The sequence below is a fragment of the Lissotriton helveticus genome, chromosome 12 (assembly GCF_964261635.1).
Source record: "Lissotriton helveticus chromosome 12, aLisHel1.1, whole genome shotgun sequence".
Lineage (NCBI taxonomy): Eukaryota > Metazoa > Chordata > Amphibia > Caudata > Salamandridae > Lissotriton > Lissotriton helveticus.
Window position 1 is genome coordinate 114,226,667 of NC_136073.1, and position 24,172 is coordinate 114,250,838.

Here is a 24,172-nt window from a genome sequence, read left to right on the forward strand (position 1 = left end):
CGATGTGTACTTGTCTTCCAGATTTGTGGCGGTCAGGGCGACCCCTTGAGTCGGTGGGAGACTGTACTCAAAGTGCTTGTTCTCTTTTCTCGTTTTGCTGGCCTCCATCTCTTTTGCGTGATCTTGGGCTTGGTCATTGATGCGGGTGAGTTCTTCTATCTCCAAGAGTGTAGTGTTTTTTTAGTCGACAACGCAGTGACTCTGATTAGCATCCCTCGATGATGCGCAGACGAAGCGCGTCTTCAGTGCTGAACTGGCCAAAGTCACAGTATCGAGCTAGGCGCCTGATGCGGGCGATGAAGTCACTCATGGATTCATCCTTCTCTTGGGATGAAAGATTGAACGTGTAGCGCTCATAGTCGAAGTTCCATTTTTGGTGAAACTTCCTATCTAGGGCTTCTTTCACATCTTCGTAGGATGCGGTATTGGCGGTGGGTAGTTCATTAATGATTTGTCCAATGTCTTTCCCCACTAGTTTTCGTAAGGCTATGAGTTTTTGATTTGGGTCACAAACTTGCGACCCTGTCATGAAGTCTTCAAAGTCTTCAACCCAGCTTTTCGATTTGGGCCCCATGCTGTTCCCAGATGTCAGCATTAGAGGCTCGGGAGGGCGTAAGAAGGGTACTCCCATGAGCACCGGTCCTAGTTGCGGGGCATTTTGTGTGGACCCAGTTGCTGCTGGCTGCATGGAATCGGCCTCCAAGGATATGGTGAGTAAAAACGTGACTCTGGTAGACTGTAGGGGCTTCAGGACCACAATGTGTGATCTCTGGGAACTTTCTCTGAGTCGCCGGACTCCAAGATGGCCGGCGTGGTGAGTTCTGGGGTTAGCCAATGCACGGTGCTTGACTTTAAGATGGCCGCCGAAGGGACGTGATGCCTCACCCTCACTAGAGTAGTTAAACTTTTACTTCACCAGGGTAGTTATTTAATCTGATTTACCCTGGTCTTCATGTGTTGGGCATCAGTAGGGTTGCGCTTTCTGGATCGTGGGCCGCTTCAGCGAGTCGGCCTGATGCTCATGCCCTTCTCTCGCTGTTGAAATGCTCTGCAGCGTCTTCTTGGTTGTACGCTCCTTTTAAGCCTCAGCAGTCGTGGAGAACAGGTGCGGTGGGTCCGCTGATCCCACCCTAGTCGACACTGAGTTCTTTCGTGGAACCTCTTTATTTTCCCTCCTCTACATTTCCTCTAGCTCCTCCCTTTCCGCTTCCTCCCTAGCCGCTTCCTCCCTAGCCCTTTCTTTCCCTTTTCCTGCCTGCCCTGTCTGTGGATCAGGGTCAGGCATAGCGACATGACCGAAGGGTCCTCAGGAGATGTGCCAGTGACACACAAGGAAAGAAAATGTGAAAGTTCCTCAGGAGACATGCCAGTGGTACACAACGAAAAAAGGTGCCAAGGTTTGTCAGGAGACATGTCAATGACACACAAGGGAAGGTGTGAGGGTTCCACATGAGACATGTCAGTGGTACACAAGGAAAGAAGGTGTGAAGGTTGTCCCAAACACCACTGGTATTCCCCTCCACAAAGTGAGCAGGTTCTGTGAAGGGATATCTGTTCTTGGAACTGAGTGCAGAAATGGGAGAGCCTGCCTTGTGGTCTTTCCTGTCTTGAATCATTGTGCCTCCAGTCTGAGTTCTGGGCTTCTGTTATAACCCTGTTCCCAAATGTCATTCCTTTCTCAGCCAGGCACGGAGGGGGGTGTTTATGAATGCCCTGGAGGCGATGCCGCTGGGTCTAGGAGACATCCATTAGACAATAATTGGGGTAACCCAATATTTGTCACCAGACCTGGGTACAATGCGGGAATGAAAAATTGGTCCATGCCGGCTTTAAAGGAGAAATAAATCACAATATATCTAGCGTGTGTTGCAATAACAGTCAAGCACTAGTAATTAGTACCATGTAGAGAAACAACTACGTTCCAGAGTAGCAAGATAGGAGATTTTAAAGCATACAGTTAATGTAAAACAAGGCGATGCACCAAAGGTTATTTCAGTTCTAGTATATTTATTCCATATACTTGAAATAAATAACAATTTATGCATTTGAAAAGATACAAAGGTTGCGCCAAAGGGGAAATGAGGGATGTGTGTGCTCGTGAAGGATAGGGATAGGTAGAAGTCACTGGTTTAAGAATACACACTTTTTCAATAATTCCAAAGGCAGACTGGTAAAGACCAGTACAGAAAGACATGTCCTAGTGAAAATCATTACATCATGATATACAGTTTTTTTTTAAATGCAACATCAGAAGATGGGGAATGGTTCAGGCCTGGTGTGGGTGGGGAGCATCAACGTCTGGCAGTCCGTTATTTTTTACGCGCCCTGGATGTTAGAGCTAGTTTGAGAGCTTCAGGGCCCGAATTCCAGGAATTGAATCGGTTTATCTCTGTTCTGGGGCTGACTTACTATGTGATCGAAAAATAACGCACCAAGTCACCCCTTACAGTATTTGACACTCAAGGTAGTGAGGTGAGTAATCCAGGGCTTACTCTGGGGGACTTGGTATATTCAGTAAATTACAAACAAACTTTTAATAAATCTATTAGTAAGCCAGTACTAAGGGGGTAGGGGGTGGGAGGGTAGGAGGGGGGTATTGTGGGGCTGAGGGCAATCACTGATGTCATTGAGTTTGAAGGGTGTGTGACATCACTCCTGCTACCACTGGCATTTTGGTGAATCTAAATCATGGCGGGGCATGGGTTAGGGAATTAGTTGTTGTTTGGGATAAGGGGGTGGGGCTGGGTTTCCTTGGGGGGGGTTGCAGTACAGAGCAGGCCTTAAATACAGAGGGGCTTATCAGAGCGTTGATGTTGTACCCAGACCTAACTTTTTTTAACCTGATTTTCTCTTCTCCTTTGCAGTGTCTGGGAAAGTCATCACAGCAGTGATGTCCATTGCAAGCATCAGTGTCGGTGAGTGGGTCCTGCCCTGTGCTGCCCTGGTAACGTGTAGGCTGAACCTGCTGCATGTGTTGAGTTACACCCTAAAGTGCTTTATGATGTTGTAGCAGGGTAAACCTGATGTGTCTGCCTTTGACTAGAGGAATCCAATTGAATTCTAGGCTGCATGGTGCCCTGATGTACTTGGTCCAGGATTTATTTTTCGTTTTATTTTCACAACAGTCCTCTCATAAAGCTGGGAGCTCATCGCCATCAGTTGTATCTGGTCATTATTCTACCAGCATAGCCACTGTTGAGACTGGTAAAAACAAATCGTAAAAATAAGCAAAAATGTATTTTTTCCTTTTGAATCTTTAACCTAACACAGCAGATAGAGACTTCATTCAAAGGTATTTTAGCACTGCCTAAACTATTCCTAAATGATTGTTTAAGCGGCTAGAGGCAGAATTGCCATGATATAAAGTAATAGAGGATTTTGCAAATATTTCCTTGAGGTATGAGCTCCTGACTCTTTCAAAATCTGAAGACCCAAACATTGTCTGTTCTTCTCTGAAAAGGGTGTCAATCCTAGCTCGACCTGTACTAATGGCTCCAGACCTCTCCTGCCCCAGGAGACAAGACTATGATAAACACTGCTCTGATTTAGGGGGCTTTACATCTTGTAAACATGCTGGGGAAGGAAATGTGCCCCAAGGAAGCAAGACCATGGTCCATTTTTGGTGCACGCTTCAGCCATGAAACCATGGAACTCCCAGCTCAATGTGCCATCTACCCAGCTATCAATCACACCATCACAAGTATATTAACTATCACTGCTTCAAGGTACCAGTGACCATACATACACCCTGGCTCACCTGCTGCTTGCATTATAAACCTCCATTCCCTCAAAGACAGTCCCAAATCAGACTAGAGTTGCATTTATTGTTGAAGTGCAGTTTTTGTGTAAATTCTATACCACGCCCAGAAAACCACAGAATAAAGTCTGTAAAATTATACATGAACCAATATGAAACAAACCGCCTTCTGGAGGCACGTCACTGCACAATGCTGTACACAGTTCTAAACCAGGATCCTGGTTGTCCACGGATAATAAGCCATTACTAAACAATGTGTTACTCTGTTCTAACCTTGCTGGCCTCTATCCCATATGATTCCCTTCTGAACAATAGGAAACTGAATAGTGGCAAATTCAGCAGGTCACTTTTCCTCCAGTCATTGAGAATTCAAGAACCATATGCCCACATGTGGGCACATTCCATCCCCATTTCCTTCTCAACTGTCTCCTGTCATCTGTTGATTGCCCAGCATTTGAAAAATAATATTTTGTCTGTTTTCTAAATTCATGTGTTGAAATTATTGAAATGAAACGGACTTAAAGCAGGTCGTGCCTGTTTACATTAATCATTTCAAGCATTAGGTGCCTGCCTGTATTTGGGCACTGTTTACATCAGCACCATCACTTGCCACTAGAGGAGGGAAGAATGAAAAGGTGGTGTGAGGGATGAGGTATGAACAACCAGGGGTGAGGGTGTCCCAAGGTGTACAGATCAGTGTACATTTGAAGTCACTATAATGCCTTGATTTCACTCCTCACTCTTTAAGTGAGTGAGGGACGGTGCGAGAGGGGCAATGGATAATGAGTGACTGATTAAGAGTGAGCAGTCAGGGATGAGAAATTAAGAATAGGTGAGGACTGAAGGGTGAGTTAGAGATGGTAAATGAGTGAGGAATGAGGGTTTATAAGTGAGGATTGATGTGGGAGGGATAAAGAATGATGATGAGTGAGGGATAATTGGAGGTAGAAGAGTCGGGGTTGATGAGGAAAGGAAGATGATCTATTTCACAAACATAGATGATGTACAGTGGCCCATGACACAGCAGAACATGATAGCCTTCTCAATCATCTCTGAGGTTGGACAGAAGCAGCGGTCCAGGATCTTCACTGAACTGGGCAGCTTCATTTCTTTAAAAGCGTTACCAATGGAAAGGGCTTAGCACAAACCGAACCATCCTGATAACTTACAGGTGATACCAAGTTCTGCTTTAAACAAGAGGTCAGATCCAGAAATTGGGGCAAAATCCCAGAGTGCTTGGATCACATCGAGCATCAGAGGAAAACTTCCTCTGCCTCAGTGTCCAAAATGGAAATGTGTGATGAAAACAGCACCTCAGCGGCCCTTCGCCGCATACTTTGGTGGTAGCCTCAGCGGCGGTCCTGAGTGTAGTATGTGATTCCAAGCTTTCCTTCACCTACAAGGGCAAACATATTCAACTACACATGGTCCTGCAGGGTCAACCCTTCCTCCACGCCACACACACACTGGAGCTGAACAGACCCTTAACTGTGCAGCGATACAACATAAGGTCAGGCATGTCTGGCCAAAAACACATTCAGAAACTAATGCATGCAAGACTGGCCCTAAATTGCTACACTGCTTACCAGCAGAACAAAGAACAACATTCAAGACAAAAAGCACCATCGCCAAATGCTTTAATCCTAGCTAAAGTCTACAGTTGGGCAGGCGCAGAGTGGGTGTAGAGTCCGGAACTGTACGGCACAAAATTGCGTACTTTTCACCAAGTGACATAGATATTTCTCATCCACCAGAGTAAACGGGGAGACATAACTGCAACCAGATTGGTTGCCATCAACCTGAACTTTCCCGGCGTAATACTTGTGTACTACAAAGCCATTCACATTTAGGGTAAACCTCATAAAAATGGGTGTTCTAGCTCTAAAAAAACAAGACCAATGGTTCCATTTAGTTGAGTCAAACACTGAAAGGTTGTACAAACGATATCTGTTCCTGTTTGACTCTTTTTCCTGTTAGGAGATGGTCCCTTATTCTACTGACGACTGCTTGCACTTCACCTCAAATTATTCCATAACATGCTTAGGAGTTATTAAGGTCGCAAAATGAGTCTTAAACACATAATGAATGGCCACACATCAGGCTGAAGAATGTGATACAGCAGAATAGTATCTGACTTGTGTCGCTTGTCGTTACGGTACAATATTGCCCTACTAGTAGTAGATGCAAGTCATGGTGGTTTATGAGGAAGCATCTCAAAAGCACCTTTCTAAGTGGTACCACAGAACATTTTTGGGAGTAAGGGCAAACTGAAATTCCTGTCTCCAAAAACAAACCACAAAGAAACAGGTGGGTACTTGGGATTACAATGAAAGGAGTTATGCAACCACAAATTACCATTATGTGCTTATCCCCTCAAACTACCCCTCTGTTTAACATGTGCAATATAGAGCAGCATTGTTGCCACTTTGATGTTTACACTGATTTGCCTGTACATAGTGGCTTTAAAACCAGTTTACACATTAAATGAAAACCCAACTTGGGCACTCGTATACATTTTAGTTCACAGATGCTCTCCTCCTTCCACTCACTGAAAGAAGCCGAAATTAAAGAAGGCTTGAGATGGAAGGTGCACTAATACTTCTCTGATGATGCTCTCTTTCTCCCACAGGGTCGGTGTACTTCCACGACTGCCCCGCGCAGTGCCTCATACCCTACTACCTCATCATTTCTGGTGTCTCCAGCCTCCTGCTTCTCATTCAAAGCATCTTTGCCTGGAGAAACCAAGAAGAGCCCTCCATTCTGAACAACGTCTTACATTGGTTCTTCAACATCTTCTCGCTGGCGTTTTACATTGCAGGTCAGCATTAATCACTGGGTGGGACACAGGTTTCAGCTTCATAGAGGTTCACCTGTAGAGTATCATCACAGCTCCACATTTGAACATTGCCACTACTGACCATTACCTCAACAAAAAATACTTCCACCATACAATTACCTCATTTGCTTCTACATAGTATTAAAAATATATATGTTCGAGGCATATGAGCTGTAGATCATATGCTTTAGGATAGTCCTCATCTAGTGTTGGGTCCAGATGTTTACACTTTTATTTTTGTTTGAAGAAATCTTTGCAGTCACAAGGTAGGGACTCCTCCTTTTGGTGATAGTGCGCATGGGCATCGACTGCAAGCCCAGATTGGTTTTTTTTCCGCATTCCGGTTCGGATGTGTATTGCTGCAGTTTGGTATCGTTCTCAAACCCCTTTGACGCGCAAAGCTCTACCCTCCATGGTATTGTCTTTCGATCGCGGTTTCCTGTTTGATGTATATCTTTTAAATTGTGAAAACCTCCGATCAGGAACTTTGGGGGCGCTGTCCTGACCACACCAGCCATTGATGGAACAGACTCAATTTAAGCTATGTCCTGGTGTAGTGCTAAATTTCCATGGACACACTTGCACGAGGTGTGCAATCTCTACTTATCTCCGGAACACGACGAAAAGGACTGTGAAGCGTGCCGATTGTTCCGATCCAAGAAAACCATTTGTGATCGTCGGGCTCGATGCCACGAGATACAACGCAGTAGTGGCTCCATACCGGACATCTTCGTTGAAGTTTTAGATTCCCATCATCCAGCTGCGGAAGCAGAGGACGAAGAACTGTTCTCTGTGTCCGAAGCTGGCTCCATCATGGAAGAACTACAGAACATCACTCAGGGTCGACATACCGGGAGTACAGAACTCCATGTGCCCACTCAAGCAAAACCTAAGGCTCCGGTATCACCTTTGCCCTTGGGCTCAGGTCGGCACCGAGAAAAGGTTTCAGATGCCTGGCTATAAAACACAGACGAGCCTTCCGTCTCATTCTCAAGTCAGCCACATTCCGGTGCCGAACCAACACCCGCGGCACCGAAACATAAGGTGAAGCATTTGCCAGTCTCCACACCACCGGCACCTTCGACACCGAAGGATTCGGAGCCTAAATCCTCCAAATCTAAAGCTTCAGAGCTTGAAATCATCTAAACCGAATCTTCAGAGCCAAAATCCTTGACATCTGAAGACTCGGAGCCGAGATCCTCTGCGCCGAAAGGTTCGGTACTAAGAACTTCCATTCCGAAAGCTTCAGAGCCAAAACCGGCTAAAACCAAGCACTCTGATTCAAAATATTAGGCACCCAAAGACTCTCAGCCCAAATCTTCGATGCCAAAATCAACTCCTAAAGAAAAAGATACCCCATCCAAAGAGCCTCGATCCGACGACCCACCTTTGGATCCAAAACAAAAGACTAAGTATTGACACTAAAACTGGACACCTCCTGGCCACTCTTCCTAAAAAACGGAAGCTGTATCTCTGAGGATTGCTCTATACCTTTGAAGAAAAAGGACATGGGTACCAACTCCTCTCCTCCTTACATACCCCCTCTCCTCCTCCTAACTCAAATTTTATCATTACACTATCAAATACAACACCACCTCCACTACCACCTGACCCACAGGAGGAAGATTATGGGGATGGGGATGAAGATCAGAATATGCCACAAGTTCAGGACATACCACAGCACACTGATCCCTGATAGGATTATAATAAGGAACCAGATCAGGACAATGACCCAGACCCTTATCCCTCCAGACCCTGCCCACCAGACGACAACATTGGCAATGTTCAGGTTATCAACAGGGCTGCTCAATATCAGGGGGTGGAGCTTTATACAGACCTTCTAAAAGAGAATTTCCTTGTTGAGACACTAACACACTCCCAAAGGTCTACTAATTCTCTACCAATGCTCAAGGGCATGTTAAATCACACTGATGAGGTATTCAAGGACCCCATTAGATCCAGAATACTCACACCTAGACTAGATAAAAAATACAAAGCTGCTCCTACAGACCACGCATATATAAAAGGTCAGTTGCCCTTAGACTTTTGTCATATCTAACGCCCACACAAGAGCAAACTCTCAAACTACAGACGATGCCCCTTCTCCTGATAGTGATTCTAAACTCAGTGATGCCTCAGGGAAGAGTGGCTTCGCAGGCAATTAACCACTGCCGTATTGCCAATTCGCAAGCGCTTTTAGCATGCTACGATAGGGCTCACTACGATGAGTTGGAAAAAACTCATGCAATATTTGCCAGATGAGTATAAAACCAAAGCTAATGACCTCATTCAAGCAGGGAAGCTCATTACCAACACTTCCACCCAAAATGTGCTCTGGATGCAGCACACACAGCATCTCGTGCCATCAACACTAGCATACTATTGCGCTGACTCGCTTGGCTTAGAATCTCTGAATTCAAGCAGGAGGTACGGTCCTCCATACTTAATCAATCCTTTCATAAGGAGCATCTTTTTGGCCAGCTGTTTCTACTTTCCTAGAAGAGATGAAGAAAGACACGGAAACTGCAAAGTCCGTGTGAGACTTACAATTACCTTGTAGCAGGGGTTCCTTTCGCCGCTCCTTTTACAGGGGTGGCTCAAAAACAGTGTCCACAGAGAATTCCTCCTCCTATAAGGGTAACAACCAATCTCCCTCCTACAGAGGTTGTTTTCAAGGAGGCAACAGAGGAAATAATAATTGAAGAAGCAGAGGTAACTCCAACCGCACGTCCCCTGCCAACAGTGACTTACCTTGCTACCCCCGATAATTCCACTCCTGTCGGGGGAGGTCTCACAGTTTCTACCTGTCTGGAAGTCAATCACCTCAGACAAGTTGGTAATACAAATCCAGTATGGTTATTGCCTGGAACTTACCTGCACTCCACCAACTATTCTTCCAAGAAAACGTGCAATGTCACCAGAACTCCTCACACTCTTAAAACAAGAGGTTCTCTCTCTGGTACAAAAACACGCAATAGAACTAGTCCCATTACATCATCAAGGGACTGAAGTGTACTCCCTGTATTTCTTAATTCCAAAAAAAGGACCATTCTCTCAGGCCTAAATTGGACCTCAGACAGCTAAATCTCTACATTTAGTCAGACCACTTCCACATGGGCACCCTCCAACAGTTGCTCCCATTGCTTCAGCAAGGCGACTTTCTATACACCCTACATTTAAAAGACGCCTACTTCCATATTTCCATTCACCCGGCTCACAGAAAATCTCTCCGGTTCATGGTGGACTGACAACATTACTAATTCAAAGTTCTCCCTTTCGGGATAACTACAGCACCCAGAGTTTTCACCAAGTGTCTGGCAGTAGTTGCAGCTTACTTAAGAAGACAACACATTCACGTATTCCCTTGCCTGGGCGACTGGCTAATAAAAGCCAGATCACAACACAGCTGCATACACCACACTCACAAGACATTTCAGCTGCTTCATGACTTGGGTTTCACTGTAAACTTCACCAAGTCTCACCTCCACCCATCCAACATGCAAGCATACTTAGGAGCCACAATAGACACTTGCAGAGCTACAGCATACTCCAACCCAGCCAGGATACACGACATGCAAAATCTGATGTCACAATTTCAGCCTCAACACTCACTACCAGCCTGAGTGTTCATGCAGTTGATCGGCATGATGGCTTCTTGCATTTTCATCGTTCCTTACATGATATTTCAAATGCGTCCTCTACAGGGATGCTTAGCACATCAGTGGAACCAGGCTCCAGGTCAGTTAACAGATCTAGTGTTGGTGGACAGCCGCAACCATCACTCTCTGCAGTGGTAGAATACACAAAACCTTTCCAGGGGGGTGCCATTCGTCGACCTTGTTCCACAATAGTGCTAACACTAGACTCATCGCTCACTGGTTGGGGAGCTCACCTTCAAAAACATACCATTCAGGGCATATGGCCCCTACAACAAAAACCACTCCACAGAAAACACCTGGAGCAAATAACCCTTTTCCTAGCATTGAAAGCTTTTCAACTGCATCTAGTAGGCAAAGCAGTCCTAGTTTGTGCAGACAACATGACAGCAATGTACTTCATACAAAAACAGGGGGGGGACTCTACACCTTGCACAACTAGCTCAAAGCATATGGAGATGGGCCATACCTCAAAAAATATATCTCCTTACAGAACACCTCCCAGGAGTAAACAACCAGATTGCAGATCTGCTCAGTCGACAAAGACAACAGATCCATGAATGTGGACTACATGCTCAAGTTCTCCTCCCATTCTTCCAGATGTGGGGCTACCCAGAAATAGATCTCTTTGCTACACACAACGCAAAATGCCCAAGCTTCTCATCTAGGTATCCTCACCCATTGTCCTAAGGCAATGCGCTGTGGATGAATTGGTCAGGAAAATTTGCTTACGCTTTTTCACCTCTCCCGCTAATTCCATTACTGGTTCGAAAGCTCACACAACATTCCCTGACAATGATCCTAGTTGCTCCCATATGGGCTTGACAGCCATGGTTCCCAACCCTGTTGGAACTGTCCGTAGATCCTCACCAAAAACGACACCTCTCCCCCAAGCTTTTCACTCAAACATGGAGAGATCAGACATCCAGATTCCAGTTAACTCAAACTTGCGATCTGGCATCTGAAATCATAGAGTTTGACAACCTTAATCTTCGGCCAGACTGCATGAACATCATTAAAGAGGCTAGATCCCCTACCACAAGAGCATGCTATGCTGCGAAGTGGAAACAATTTGTCATTTACTGTATAAACAATAACATCAATCCACTAGATGCTTCCATACAAAACATAATTTTCTATCTGCTACACCTACAGTGTTCTAACTTAGCATATACATCTATACGCGTACACCTTGCTGCAATAGCGTTGTATCTACAAAACCGAACAACCCTTGTCTTTGTTTCGAGTGCCTGCTATCAAAGCCTTCATGGAAGGACTCAAAAGAATCATTCCTCCTAGACTTCCACCCTCTCGAGTGGAATCTTAACATAGTCCTTACAAGACTCATGTGTCCATCCTTTGGGCCATTGTACAAATGTGAACTACAATTTCTCACTTGGAATTAAGCCTTCCTTATAGCCATCACATCTTAGAGTGGGTGAGCTCCAGGCACTAACTATACAAGAACCATTTTTACAAATTCACCAAAATAAAGTGGTTCTTAGGACTAACCCCAAATTATGACCTGAAGTTGTTTCTTCATTTCATCTCAACCAATCCGTTGAGTTGGCTGTTTTTTCCCTCAACCAGACTCTGTGGCAGAATGCTCTCTTCACAAACTGGATGTAAAACAAGCTATACTAAATTACCTTGAAAGAACTAAATATTTTAGGAAAACTAAACAACTCTTTGTTGCTTTTTCACCACTGCATAAAATCAATCCCATATCAAAAGCTGGTATTGCACTGTGGATAGTTAAGTGCATCCAAATATGCTGCATTAAAGCTAAGCACTCATTAACAATTCCCCCTAGGGCGCACTCTACACACAAACTAGGGGCTTCCATGGCATTCTTAGGGAATATACCCTTAGATGACATCTGCAAAGCTGCAACATGGTCTATATCTCACACATTCACAAAGCACTATTGTGTAGATGTGTTAGCAAAACAACAAGCTAGTGTGGGCCAGGCAGTTTTAAGTACACTATTTCAAATCACTGCAACAGATACAGGTTAACCACTGCATGGGGGATAACTGCTGTATAGTCTATTCTAAAGCATATGATCTGCAGCTCATATGCCTCGAACAGAAAATGCTACTTACCCAGAATGCTTCTGTTCTTGGCATATAGAGCTGTAGAGCCATATGCGCCCACCAGCCTCCCCGGGTACTTTTATCTGTTGCAGTATTAACTTACTTAGATACACTATACATGGATATCCCTTTACGACTTTTACTAACTCCGTCATCACCCTTGTGGCAAAACAATCTGGGGGTGGAGTCTATGGCCATGCGCACTATCGCCAAAAAGAGGAGTCCCCTACCGCGTGACTGCAAACACTTCTTCGAACAAAAACAAAGTGCAAACATGCAGACCCAACACTAGATGGCGATCTATGCTAAGCATATGGCTCTGCAGCTCTATATGCCAGGAACAGATGCATACTGGGTAAGTAGCATTTTCCTTAACATGCATTTATTTTAGTTTAATTAAATGCAATTACATATAAATGTAAATTATATAAAGGATCCAGTCACAGTATTCAAGAACCAGACACGAGAACCCAAGGTCTGCAGTATTTCAATTTATTGGAGTGTCTCCAAATACGGCATTTGGTTGGTATCCGCCTTGTTCACATTAAGTAAACCGTTATTGAGTTATTTACATGCTTGCATGCCACATGGCTCAGTGAACATAGTGAAACTACTTGTGACCAGCTTATTGCCTATTTCATTTCCAAAATATTTAGTGATTTTCAGAAATACAGCCATAAATATAAATTAATCTAATCACATAACTCGCATTAAAGTTATTGTATATTCATTTACCAGTCAGTGGTGATATTAGTGCTATGGTAAGGGCACCATATTTTATTAAACATTAATTGAATTTACGTCTATTATATTTATCATTGGTTAGCGTTTGTATTAGGAGCTATAGTAAAAGTTGCTTAATTGGAGCTATCAATATAAAAAATAATTATAGATTTTAATTTCTAAGTCTCAGTGCAATGGTTAGGCACAAAAAAATGAAAGCTCTATGATTAGGTATTAAAGGCAAGGTAAACATCCAAATGAGGAAAAACAGAGCTGAGAGGTAATGGAAGACCTTTAATAATAATTTTTAGGTAATTGTATTGTAATTGCATTTATATAGCGCTTACTACCCCAGACAAAATGCTGAGGCGCTTTTTCGGCAAGTAGCACACTACTCCGGGACCCAGAAAGGAATTGGTGTTGAATTAGTATAGTGACATATGAAAGTATTTTAAGTGGTGGATAGGTTAGTCAGTTATTTGGATTCGGAAGGATAGAAGAGGTAAAAAGGCTTGTATTTGTATAGCGCTTGTTACCCTTGATAGGGTGTTGTACAACCAGGAGAATGAGTTCTGCATCAATGTGAGCAAGACCAAGATAGTAATCTTTGGCAAATACCATCACAAAACAAAAGCTTCATGGTCCCTGGGGGAGCATCGAATCACCACGGCCCCATTCTACAACTATCTGGGCATATGGGTTTCTGTGAGGGCCACCGCAGTTAAACACCTGAAGGAGCTCAAACCAAAAATTGACAAAATAATATCGTCATTAAGATGCTTAAGCCATGGCCTGGCCAGTCCCTCAGCAGATCCGATGCTAACTGTACTCAGGGCAAAACTGATCTCCGCCATCACGTATGGCCACATAGCCTATCCGGGGGCATTCAATAAAGTGGTCCACGCGGCCCAGGTGAAAGCATATAAGATGGTGCTAAGGGCCCCCAAACAGGCACGGAACAACAGGCTAAGACTAGAATTAGGCCTGAAACAACCAGAGCTGGCACTACTGGGGGATCTGCTAAAATACTATATTAGAGTACTGAAATCGCCCGAAAACACCTTAAAGCACTTTTTTAAAACTATCTTTGGCGAAGTAGGCTCCCCATGGCAGCACACCAAGGTGAAATTAGCCATTGAAGTTCTGAAAATCGAGGGAAGGAGCCTGTACCTTCATGAAATTTCATATTTTGCATGGGCCCAAGCCATTAAGCGCCAAGTCCAGTCCATCTCTTTTGAGCTTGACCTTTCTTCGCTCCGGCACAACGCACTAACTCTGGCTCTGGACAAGTCCTATATTCTCGGCAAACCCCAACCATATCTGCAAGATTCACTAACAACTCATGCAAGACAGAAAATTCTGTTCATGCGCCTTTTGGCACTCAGGATCGCGGACTTCACCCCAAATTGGGCACGCACGGACGGAGTCATTGCTTGCCGACTTTGTAACTATCGCAGAGAATCCTGGCTACACCTGCTATGTTGCTGTACAAAGTTGGCTAGCGAACGACTGCGATTGCTGCGTCCGGCATTACGCAGCCTGGGCCAAAGAACATGCAGAGAGGCCTCGGACTGGTGTTTTTCAGAAACCACGACCTGCTTATTAGCCAGGGTCGGCAAGTTTATCCAAGTTAAAATGGCACTCGAGTCCCAAGTAAAGGCTACTGATCCGAAGGGCCCCGATAGTGGGCTCAGTGCTTTCCCTGTCGCCCCAAAGTCTTCGGCCTACAGTTAATTCAGGGAGACATCACAAAGTATTTGGAACCCGCGGCCTGTGGTATTTAATCGGGGTCAGCTAAGGGTTTGACTCAGAAGCTACCCACTGTCAACTGGCTCTGCAGCATGACTGATGATGTTGTACTTCCAGAAGTCTCTTAGACTCTAGTAGGAGTGGACTCATGGAGAAATCAAAACTTTCTTTTAATAGAACCTTGAGCGGACAATAGGTGTTATCACAGTCAGTTTCTTTTTTTCTTTTTTTTTTTTTCTTAACTATATAGTTGCATTATTGGTTTTACTTGGATTTGGGCGATAGGGGGGGGCATTTCATTGTATTTTATTGCAGTTCAATGCATTTTATACTGTAATGATTTTAAGTAATCGCACAGTTTATTAATAAAACTACTACTCCTGGGGTGTTGTAGCACTTTTTTTGGCGAGTAGCACACTACTCCGGAAACCCATAAAAGATTAGTGGTAAATTAGTATAGTGAAATATGACAGTAATTTGAGTGGTGGATATTAGTTTGTTAGTTGGAGTGAGAAGGATAGCGAGGGGATAGAAGGGCAAGAAAGGTTTGCGTTCATATAGCACCTGTTATCCCTGATTGGTGTTGCAGTGCATTTCTGGTGAGTAGCACGTTACTCCAAAACCCATAAAGGATTAGTGTTGAAAATTAGTGTAGTGAAATATGAAGTCATTTGAGTGGTGGATATGTTATTCAGTTATTTGGAAAGAGAAGGGTAAGCACTGGGATAGAAGAGGGAAAGAGGTTTGTATTTATGTAGCGCATGCTACCCCTAATGGGGTTTTGAAGCGCTTTTTTGGGCAAGTAGCACGCTACTCTTGAGCTGTAAGGATTAGTGTTGAATTAGTATAGTGAAATATGAAAGTAATTTGAGTCGTGGATATGTTAGTTATTCGGATTGAGAAGGGTTGCAGAGGGGTTGAAAAGGGGAAAAAGGTTTGCATTTAAAAAGCGCTTGTAACACTGATGGGTGTTGAAGCACTTTATTGGCGAGTAGCACACTACTCTGGAACCCATGAAGGATTAGTGGTGAATTAGTATAGTGGAATATGAAATTTGAGAAGTGAACATGTTAGTCTGTTATTTTGATTGAAAAGGATAGTGGAGGGATAGAAGAGTGAAGGATTTGGAGATATATATATTTCGACTTTTTGGGGGGGTTCATAGCAGTAGGAGGAGGCTTTTGGATGAGTAAAAAGGGGCTATGGAGGGGAATAATCAGAGGGAAGAGTTTAGAAAGGTTTGTTTTGGGGGATCGGTATAGTAAAAGGTGTTGGATGATGCAAGGCGGGGTATAGTGGGGAGTCTAGAAAGGGTTATTTTGGGGATCATAGTAGTGGTATGAGTGGGATAAATAGGAGTGAATGTAGAGGATATATTGATAGATGTATTGGGTGAGAAATAGGGTAGTGCATTGGAAAGAGTAGTTGAAAGATGACTGAGATGAGTCTCAGTTGGGCGCGAAGGTATATTGAGAAAAGTATAGGCTGAGAAATAAGGTAGTGCATTGGACATGCTAAATTTGAAGAAAGTGATGTATATAGATCCATAAGAACATTGAGATCTAGATGCATAATGGAGGTATATGTAGAATAAAGATATCGAGGTACAGGATGAGAAATAGGGTAGTGCATTGGATATGCTTTTTCAGGAGAAAAGTAACCGATCCAAGTACATGGAAGGTACATAGATGCACAATGGAAGCAAGAACATGTAGACCAAAAATGCACCAGATAAACTCCGGTTTTCAAGTGCTATTGTACTTCATTTTTTTAACATAATTATTCTACATGTTTACACAAAGATCGGTACATATCTATAGTGAAAATAATGCTTATATACAGAGGGATATGCTGTAAATTTCTGTTTGCGTATGATGCTTATGTGGGGAAGAGCCAACTCTTGAGTAGTTTTCTGAAGATAAGGTGGCTGTCTGTGGATCTTCTGTTGGGGGTAAAGAGATCCATAGTTTGTCTGCTTGAACGGAGAAGGATGTGCCAACCATGTTTTTTTTTTTTTGTATCTTGGGACTTTGAAGCGAGGTGCCCCTTGGGTGCAGAGGTTCCTTTGTTGAATGTGTTTGGTGATTTTATTCCTGATGAATAGCTGTCCCATTCCATGTATTGCTTTGTGGGTGATAGAATGCAACTTGAACGTGGATCTTCTGGCAACCGGTAACCAATGCAGGGCTTTGGAGGCATGTGCGATTTGGTCTGGCGGTTTGATATGCAAGAGCAGTCTGGCAGCTGAGTTCTGAATCCATTGTAGTCTGTTCATGGTCATTAAGGTGATCCGTGGTAGAGGCTATTGGCGTAATCGAGTTTGGACAGAACAAGGGAGATGGTATCTTGTGTGGAAATGCCAAATGAGTGAGGTACTGGGTTTTTCAGAACCGGTACCGAACCGGTAACCCAGTGGTGTCAGGGTACACACCCAAAGACCTCGAGTACTTTCCTGATTTAGACCACAGAAACTCAGAGTCTTCTAGGTGAAGTCAAGGATCGATTTTATTGGCTGCAACCAAGTAACAGGCGTCCTAAAAGTACAACAACACGGGATGTATATTCTCAGGAGACTGCTCAATCTTACAAAGCCAGGCTTCTCTTTTTATACAAAATATTGTGCTTCAGGCAAACATTTGCCACATTTTAGTATACCATTCACATGTTTTCACTACAAAGGAAAAGCAGAGTCATGAGGACAAGCCCACATTACAGTTCGTCCAGCCCATAACAAATCACCCGGCAAGGCCCATAAAAACGGGCACCTCCTCCTCGTAAAGCAAGTAAGAGAGAAAAGAGCAGGGACAGGTGTGAGCAAGACTAGGCAGGGTGTGTGTGCGATGAAAAGGGTTTATGGCATGTTGTGCCTTGATGCTATCTCGTTCGGCCACTGGGAGAGGAACTGACCAAACAGGTTTGGCCTGGGACAATGGTTTCAGCTTGCCCAGGTCAGAGAGAAGTCAATTAAGGTGTACATGTCCTTGGGAATCGAATTTAGCTGTATTATAAGCCTATGTGAGGGCAACCCACAAAATGGCTGCCGTGCACAAAATGGAAGCCAAGGATTCAGGACGATAATGACGATTTCGAGGTGAAATCGTTACTGGAATATGACGAAAATGCTTGTACATAGTGTACTAGCCATTTTCGGTCTTTTGATATAAAAATCGTCATGCTACGACGAAGTTTTATTCACGAGTTCAGAATTTTCAGAACTACAAACCCTCCTTTTGCCCTTACATAGGCAATTAACCTAATCTCATGCTAATTTGAGTCAAGGTCTATATTCCTAAAGTCATTGAGATGCTGCTGTAACATCATTCTAGTACTTAGTTCGTCTCTTGATACAGGTTTCCTTACACATGATGTAGCACAGAGGCCACATATTGCAGGAGCACACTGCACGCACAGACAGAACAGGAAAAGAATGGCTAAGACCATCCCAATGACCATCAGAATTTTCCATCCCCAGGCGGATATCAGTTCCCAGAACCATCCCATTAACGACCAATCTCCTTTATCCACATGAATAGATTCGGAAATCTTATGTAGTTTGGAGATGGCCTGGTACACTGTTGGAGCGTTATCTGGAATGAAAACACAGCAACTCGATTGGATCAATTTACATACCCCACCTCGGTCTGCAAGTATGACATCTAATGCGACCCTGTTCTGAAGGGTCATAAGACGATCCGACTGGAGCTCAGCAGTCAAGTTACTAAGGGCACCGGCAGTTTCAAACACGGTGGATTCAACCACCCTTGTCAATTGCCTTATGTTCCTGCTGTTAGCCATCGGTCCCGAGAACGGCAGAAAACCCTTTACAAAGTCCCCAAATTCTTGTCCTGCAGTGTCTGCTTTACTCAAGGCACCTCTAACTATCCTTGTCTTGTGGTAATCTGCTGCTGCTGTGTAGGTGGGAGGCAACAGGAACGAAACAAAACATGTGCCCGAAAAGTCAGGGGGCAACCATGTATAGGCTCTATCATGGCAGATGAAATAGGTACCCTTAGCTGCTAAAAACGAAGGGGAAGTCTGGGCTGCAAAAACATAAGTTTTAGTGCAGATACTCTTCCCTAACTGAGCTCTGGGATTCTTGCCATTACCTTGCAGACACAGGTGACCCTGATGGGGTACAATCCAAATCGGGGAAGATCTCTTAGCTTGCTGTTTCTCACTCCGAGTAGCTCTATATCCGGTTACGTTCCATCCTATGTATACTAGTGTCTCATCTCTCGGGATAGTCTCATAAGAAATATCTTCCTTAATCATGTCTACTATACCCTTAACTAGAGCACTATTCTTAGGATTGTCTGTTACAGAACGTAGGGTGTAGACTTCATGTACATATATGAACATTGTTCTGTATGCCCACACAGAACCATTGTGGCTGAAAGGCAGGACCAGATAAGGGATACCTTTATCCATTGTGTGAGGCATAAGACCACACACCCAACAGTTAGTCGTGTTCATTACTAGTTGGTGTTGGTGTAAAAGCTGAACAAAGGAGTTATTGATGAACTCTAATCTCCTAGCCGATTCGTGTTCAGGAAGGGGTTGAAAAGAATGTGAGGAAACAGTAGGAGGAGGTATGGGCGATGTAGTGGGTGCAAATGTTACTCGAAAATAAAATAAAACATATCCTATTAAAAACATTACCATACTGAATAACATGAAAATGCACAATATCAAAAAGCTTTTCTTTGTTATCATTTCACATATCCTGGCTTTAAAGTTCATTGTTTTGGCAGGTCTCTCCATCTCGAAAAACTCCATCCTCTCTAAAGTGCTGCCTGCGATGGGAGGTTGTTTCTGCTGAGGAATGCTTCTGTCAGTCTAGGGCAACTCCCTTAGACCAACCAGAACTGTCGACCTAACGTCGTCAGCTGCACCCCAAAGACTTTGGGCAATCGCGGCCCTAGTAGCGGAACCCGGATGGCGGTTCGAAAAACAAAAATAAGCAAGTTTCTCAGATGGGAGAGCTGCGCTTTCAAAAATAGCAAAAAGGAAAATTTTATTCATTTGTCCATAGGTTTTCTCCCAGGTATTGTTTGGTCTTGGAAAAGGAGTTCAGGTTCTGTAGTGTCCAATCGAATTGACGGTGATACAGCTGGTTGCAAAATATTGTCACTCTTTTTCAGTAATTGTTCCTTTTACACGTGCATCACTGAAAGGCAGAAAACGTGGCACAGTTTCAGTCTGAGTCGGCGACACCCTTCTGGACCCACTGGTCGTACGGCAGAGGTAAAGGTACCCTTTTACAATGGACCCCGTGGATCCAGTGCTTCTTCCCTTCCACTCGAACAGCTGATCTCGTGGAAAGAAGGACAAGGTGCGGTCCGGTCCACCTGGGCTGGTCGTTCTTGGTTCGCTGGAAGTTCTTCACGAGAACCCAGGATCCAGGGTCGATGGGATGACCTGGAGTTTCAGAGACCGGAGGCAGGGTGTCATGGACCTGTTGATGTAAAACACGCAATTTAGCCGTCAATTCGTACAAATAGTCAAGCAAAACAGGGTGTTCGATTTCACTGAGCTTTGTGGGCCTTGGCACTTCCCATATGTTGGCCGGGCGGCCGAAAACTATCTCATATGGACTAAGTCCCACTCGCGAATGCACAGTCATTCTGGTTGATAGGAGTGCTAGGGGTAGAGCGTCGGGCCATTTAAGACCAGAGCTCGCTTGAATTTTGGCCAATTTAAGTTTCAATGTGCCATTGTAACATTCTACTAGTCCAGCTGATTGGGGGTGATTTGCAGCGTGAAATTTCTGATGAATGCCTAGCCCTTCGCATACTTTCTTCATCACTCGACCCACAAATTCACTTCCATTGTCACTCCAGACCATTCTAGGCATTCCGAATCTGGGGAAGAACTCTTTCACAAGGGCTTTAGCTGTGGATAAGGCAGTGTTGTCTTTTAGGGGGTAGGCTTCCACCCATCTTGAAAAGGCACAAACAACAACAAGTACGTATTTTAAGTTGTTGCACCTCTCCATGTGGATGAAATCCAGCTGCAAAACCTCGAACGGATACGTATGAGGCGCAAAATGAACAGCTGGAGTTGGGGTTCCCCTACCTGGATTGTGTTTCAGACACACCATGCAATTCTTGACCACATTCTCTGCACACTTAGGAATTCCTGAATTTTGCCATACTGGAGCCAACTACTTGCAAATCACTTTCACACTGATGTGAGCCATTCCATGGGCCATTGTAACCACTGCAAGCACGTACGCATCGGGTAACCACCATCTCTGATGCTCTGACAATTCAACCCAACAACCATTTGCATCCATTTTACCCGTACTTTCTCTCCACACACTCAATTCTTTCTCTGTAGCCTCAGCTTGAATAGACTTCACACTCTCTATCGTGTCTTCACACATTCCAACATCACCAACCCATCTTGCAGGGCCTGCAACATACATTCGGCTCATCACATTCCTTGCAGTTTCTTTCGCGATTTCGTCAGCAAATGCATTTCTACGACCAACATCATCAGTCACCTTCTTGTGAGCACTACATTTCACAATCGCAACTTGTAGAGGCAAGGTCAGTGATTCAAGAAGCTCATTCACCAACTGACCATGCTGAATCTTAGCTCTATGCGAAGTCAGGAACCCACGTATTTTCCACAATCGTCAAACTGTGAGCCACACCAAACGCATACTGACTGTCGGTGTAGATGATCATTTTCATTCCTTTCGACAACACACATGCTCTTGTAAGTGCAATCAATTCTGCTGCTTGAGCTGAATTATGTGGAATACGTGCAGCTTCAACAATTGTATGGAAAGTCGTGACAGCATATGCTGCAGTCGTATCACCATTCGGGAGCTTGAAGCATGAACCATCCACCCATAATGTACCATCACATTCAGCAAGAGGAGTATCCTGGAGATCTACTCTCCCTTTCGTTTCTTCTTCTGTTCTAAGAAAACAATCATGCTGTGCTGAAGCATCTAATTCTGTTACAATTGGCAACAACGTAGCTGGGTTAAGTGTGTTGCATCTTTTTATGTGCACATGACTCGCTAACAATGTCAACTCGTAACCTGACAATCGAGCACTAGTTAAGTGCTGTGTCTTGGTTCTGTTTAACAACGTGTCCACTGCATGTGGAACCATCACAATTAACGTGTTATTCATTACCAGACCGGCAGACTGTCGAATAGAAACAGCTGCTGCCGCTGTTGCTCTTAAACAACTCGGCAATGCTTTAGCAACCGGGTCCAAAGTCGACGAAAAATACGCACATGGACGCTGCTTGCCTCCAAACAACTGTGTCAACACTGATAATGCACAACCTTCTTTCTCATGGACATACAATGTAAAGGGCTTACTGTAGTTAGGGGTACCCAACACAGGAGCCGAACATAATGCTGTGCGCAATTCAGAAAATCTTTTCTGACACTCTTCAGACCAAGGAACGGGATTGGGTGTATCTTTACACGTTAATGCCACCAAAGGTTTGGCTAATAACGAAAAAATTGGTATCCATTGCCTGCAATATGATGTAATGCCCAAGAAAGCACGCACTTCTCTCTGTGTTCTTGGCACACTCAATTTCGCTATTGCCTGAATTCTTTCTGGGGTCAGTTTCCTACCCTCCTTCGATAAGAGATGACCTAAGTAGGTCACTTCTTGTCGACAATATTGCAATTTGGAAAGTGACACCTTGTGATGCAAATCACACAGATGACGCAACAATGACAACGTGGCTTTTTTTACAGATTTTCTCAGTATCTGCAGCGACAAGCAAATCTACATACTGAATGAGGGTAACGCCATCAGGTAAAACAATTGTATCAAGCTGTGTCTTTAGAGCTTGACTATATATTGCTGGACTTTCACAGTAGCCCTGTGGAGCGCGTTTAAAGCGGAAGCTTCGACCTCCTAAACTGAAGCCAAAAATATCCCTACTCTCCTCAGCAATCGGGATGCTGAAGAAAGCATTCTTCAAGTCAATCACCGAAAACCAGGTGGCAGAAGCTGGAATCATAGTCAATAGGGCAGTAATGTCAGGAACAACTGGAAATTGTGGCACAACTATTTTATTCACCTCTCTAAGATCAATCACAAATCTGTAAACAGGTGGCTGGGAAGGGTCGGTTCGTTTCAAAACAGGCAGAACAGGACTATTGCAAACGTTGCCTCTTGTCTCTTCAATCACATCTTTTTCAATCAAATCATAAATGATCGCTAGTAAAGCTTTTTCACCTTCACTAGAAATTTTATATTGGGGAATGCGTGGCATTTTAACATTGGCTTTCAATGTTACAACATATGGTGGTATTTCCAAAAGACCCACATCATTAGGACCAGTAGCCCAAAGAATATCAGGAAGAAACGACAATTCTGTCGGAAGTTTATCCCTTGACAAATACATTGGAGAAACCACTTTCTTACCCAGTGTGAGTTGTACTCCTGAAGGAGAACAGTACAAAGTCGCATACAATCTTTTTAACAGATCTAATCCTAACAAGTTTTCACCACAACCTGTTGTCAGAATAAGGGGTGCTTCGAATTCGCAAGGACCAACAGAAAGAGACAAAGGGTCAGAAATCGGATTTCTAACCGGGGCGCCAGAAAAACCTACTGATACATTCGTTTCGCCAGACAAAGGTGCGCCAGGGAGTTTGGAGTGCATAATAGAACTCTTTGTAGCACCAGTATCCAACAGAAAAGGTTCTGACACACCTGATGTAATCACCTCAACGTAAGGTCCACTCTGATCTACTGGAACTGAAACAACTCCCTCTCTTTGTCTATGGCTGTCCTAGCAATCATTACCTTCCATATGCTCATCTTCTGCATAGTAATCATCAGCATAGTACTGAGCCGTCCTACCAGACGCGTTATTCTGCTGATCGAACCTATTCGTCGAATTTTGAGGTGGAAAGGAACAAGCGTTCTGGGGGAAATGTTCACGTCCTCTACCTCTAGGCGCTTGCTGAACACCTCGACCTCTTGTGTTTGACACACCATTCGCGCGCTGTAACAGAACAGGGCAACTATACTTAAAATGGCCCTCTTCCTTACAATATGAACATTGATTGGGACCTACAGGGACGCGTGGTTGAGTATACTCGACTCTTTGCGAGTTCCTCTGAAACTGTTGAGGCTGCTGATAGTTATTCTGATAGTTACTCTGACCACCATTATTCTGGCCACCACGTGGCGGGTACGCTTGCTGTAACAAAACCTTCGTTTTAACTCCTTAGTTTTCTTCTCTGCTCTATCTTTGTCATCTTTGTCTCGGTTTTCGTAATATTGTGCAGTAGCCAATATCTGTGCTGAAGAGGAAACTGCCCATGAACTCTCTGAATCTTTTAACTTCTTACACAACTCGGGAA

The 24,172-nt window shown here is 44.0% G+C and overlaps 2 protein-coding genes across 2 annotated transcripts in view; both read left to right on the forward strand.

Annotated features, from left to right (window-relative positions):
• The window catches only part of LOC144798642 (transmembrane protein 272-like), a 1,182,125-nt gene that overhangs the window by 140,908 nt on the left and 1,017,045 nt on the right, over positions 1–24,172 (forward strand). The window lies entirely within an intron of this gene.
• The window catches only part of LOC144798641 (uncharacterized), a 167,072-nt gene that overhangs the window by 99,317 nt on the left and 43,583 nt on the right, over positions 1–24,172 (forward strand). Inside the window, exons 3-4 of the mRNA XM_078669606.1 lie at positions 2,865–2,915; positions 6,387–6,575. Of these exons, the coding sequence (XP_078525732.1) occupies positions 2,865–2,915; positions 6,387–6,575 (240 nt within the window). The remainder of the gene's footprint in view (positions 1–2,864; positions 2,916–6,386; positions 6,576–24,172) is intronic.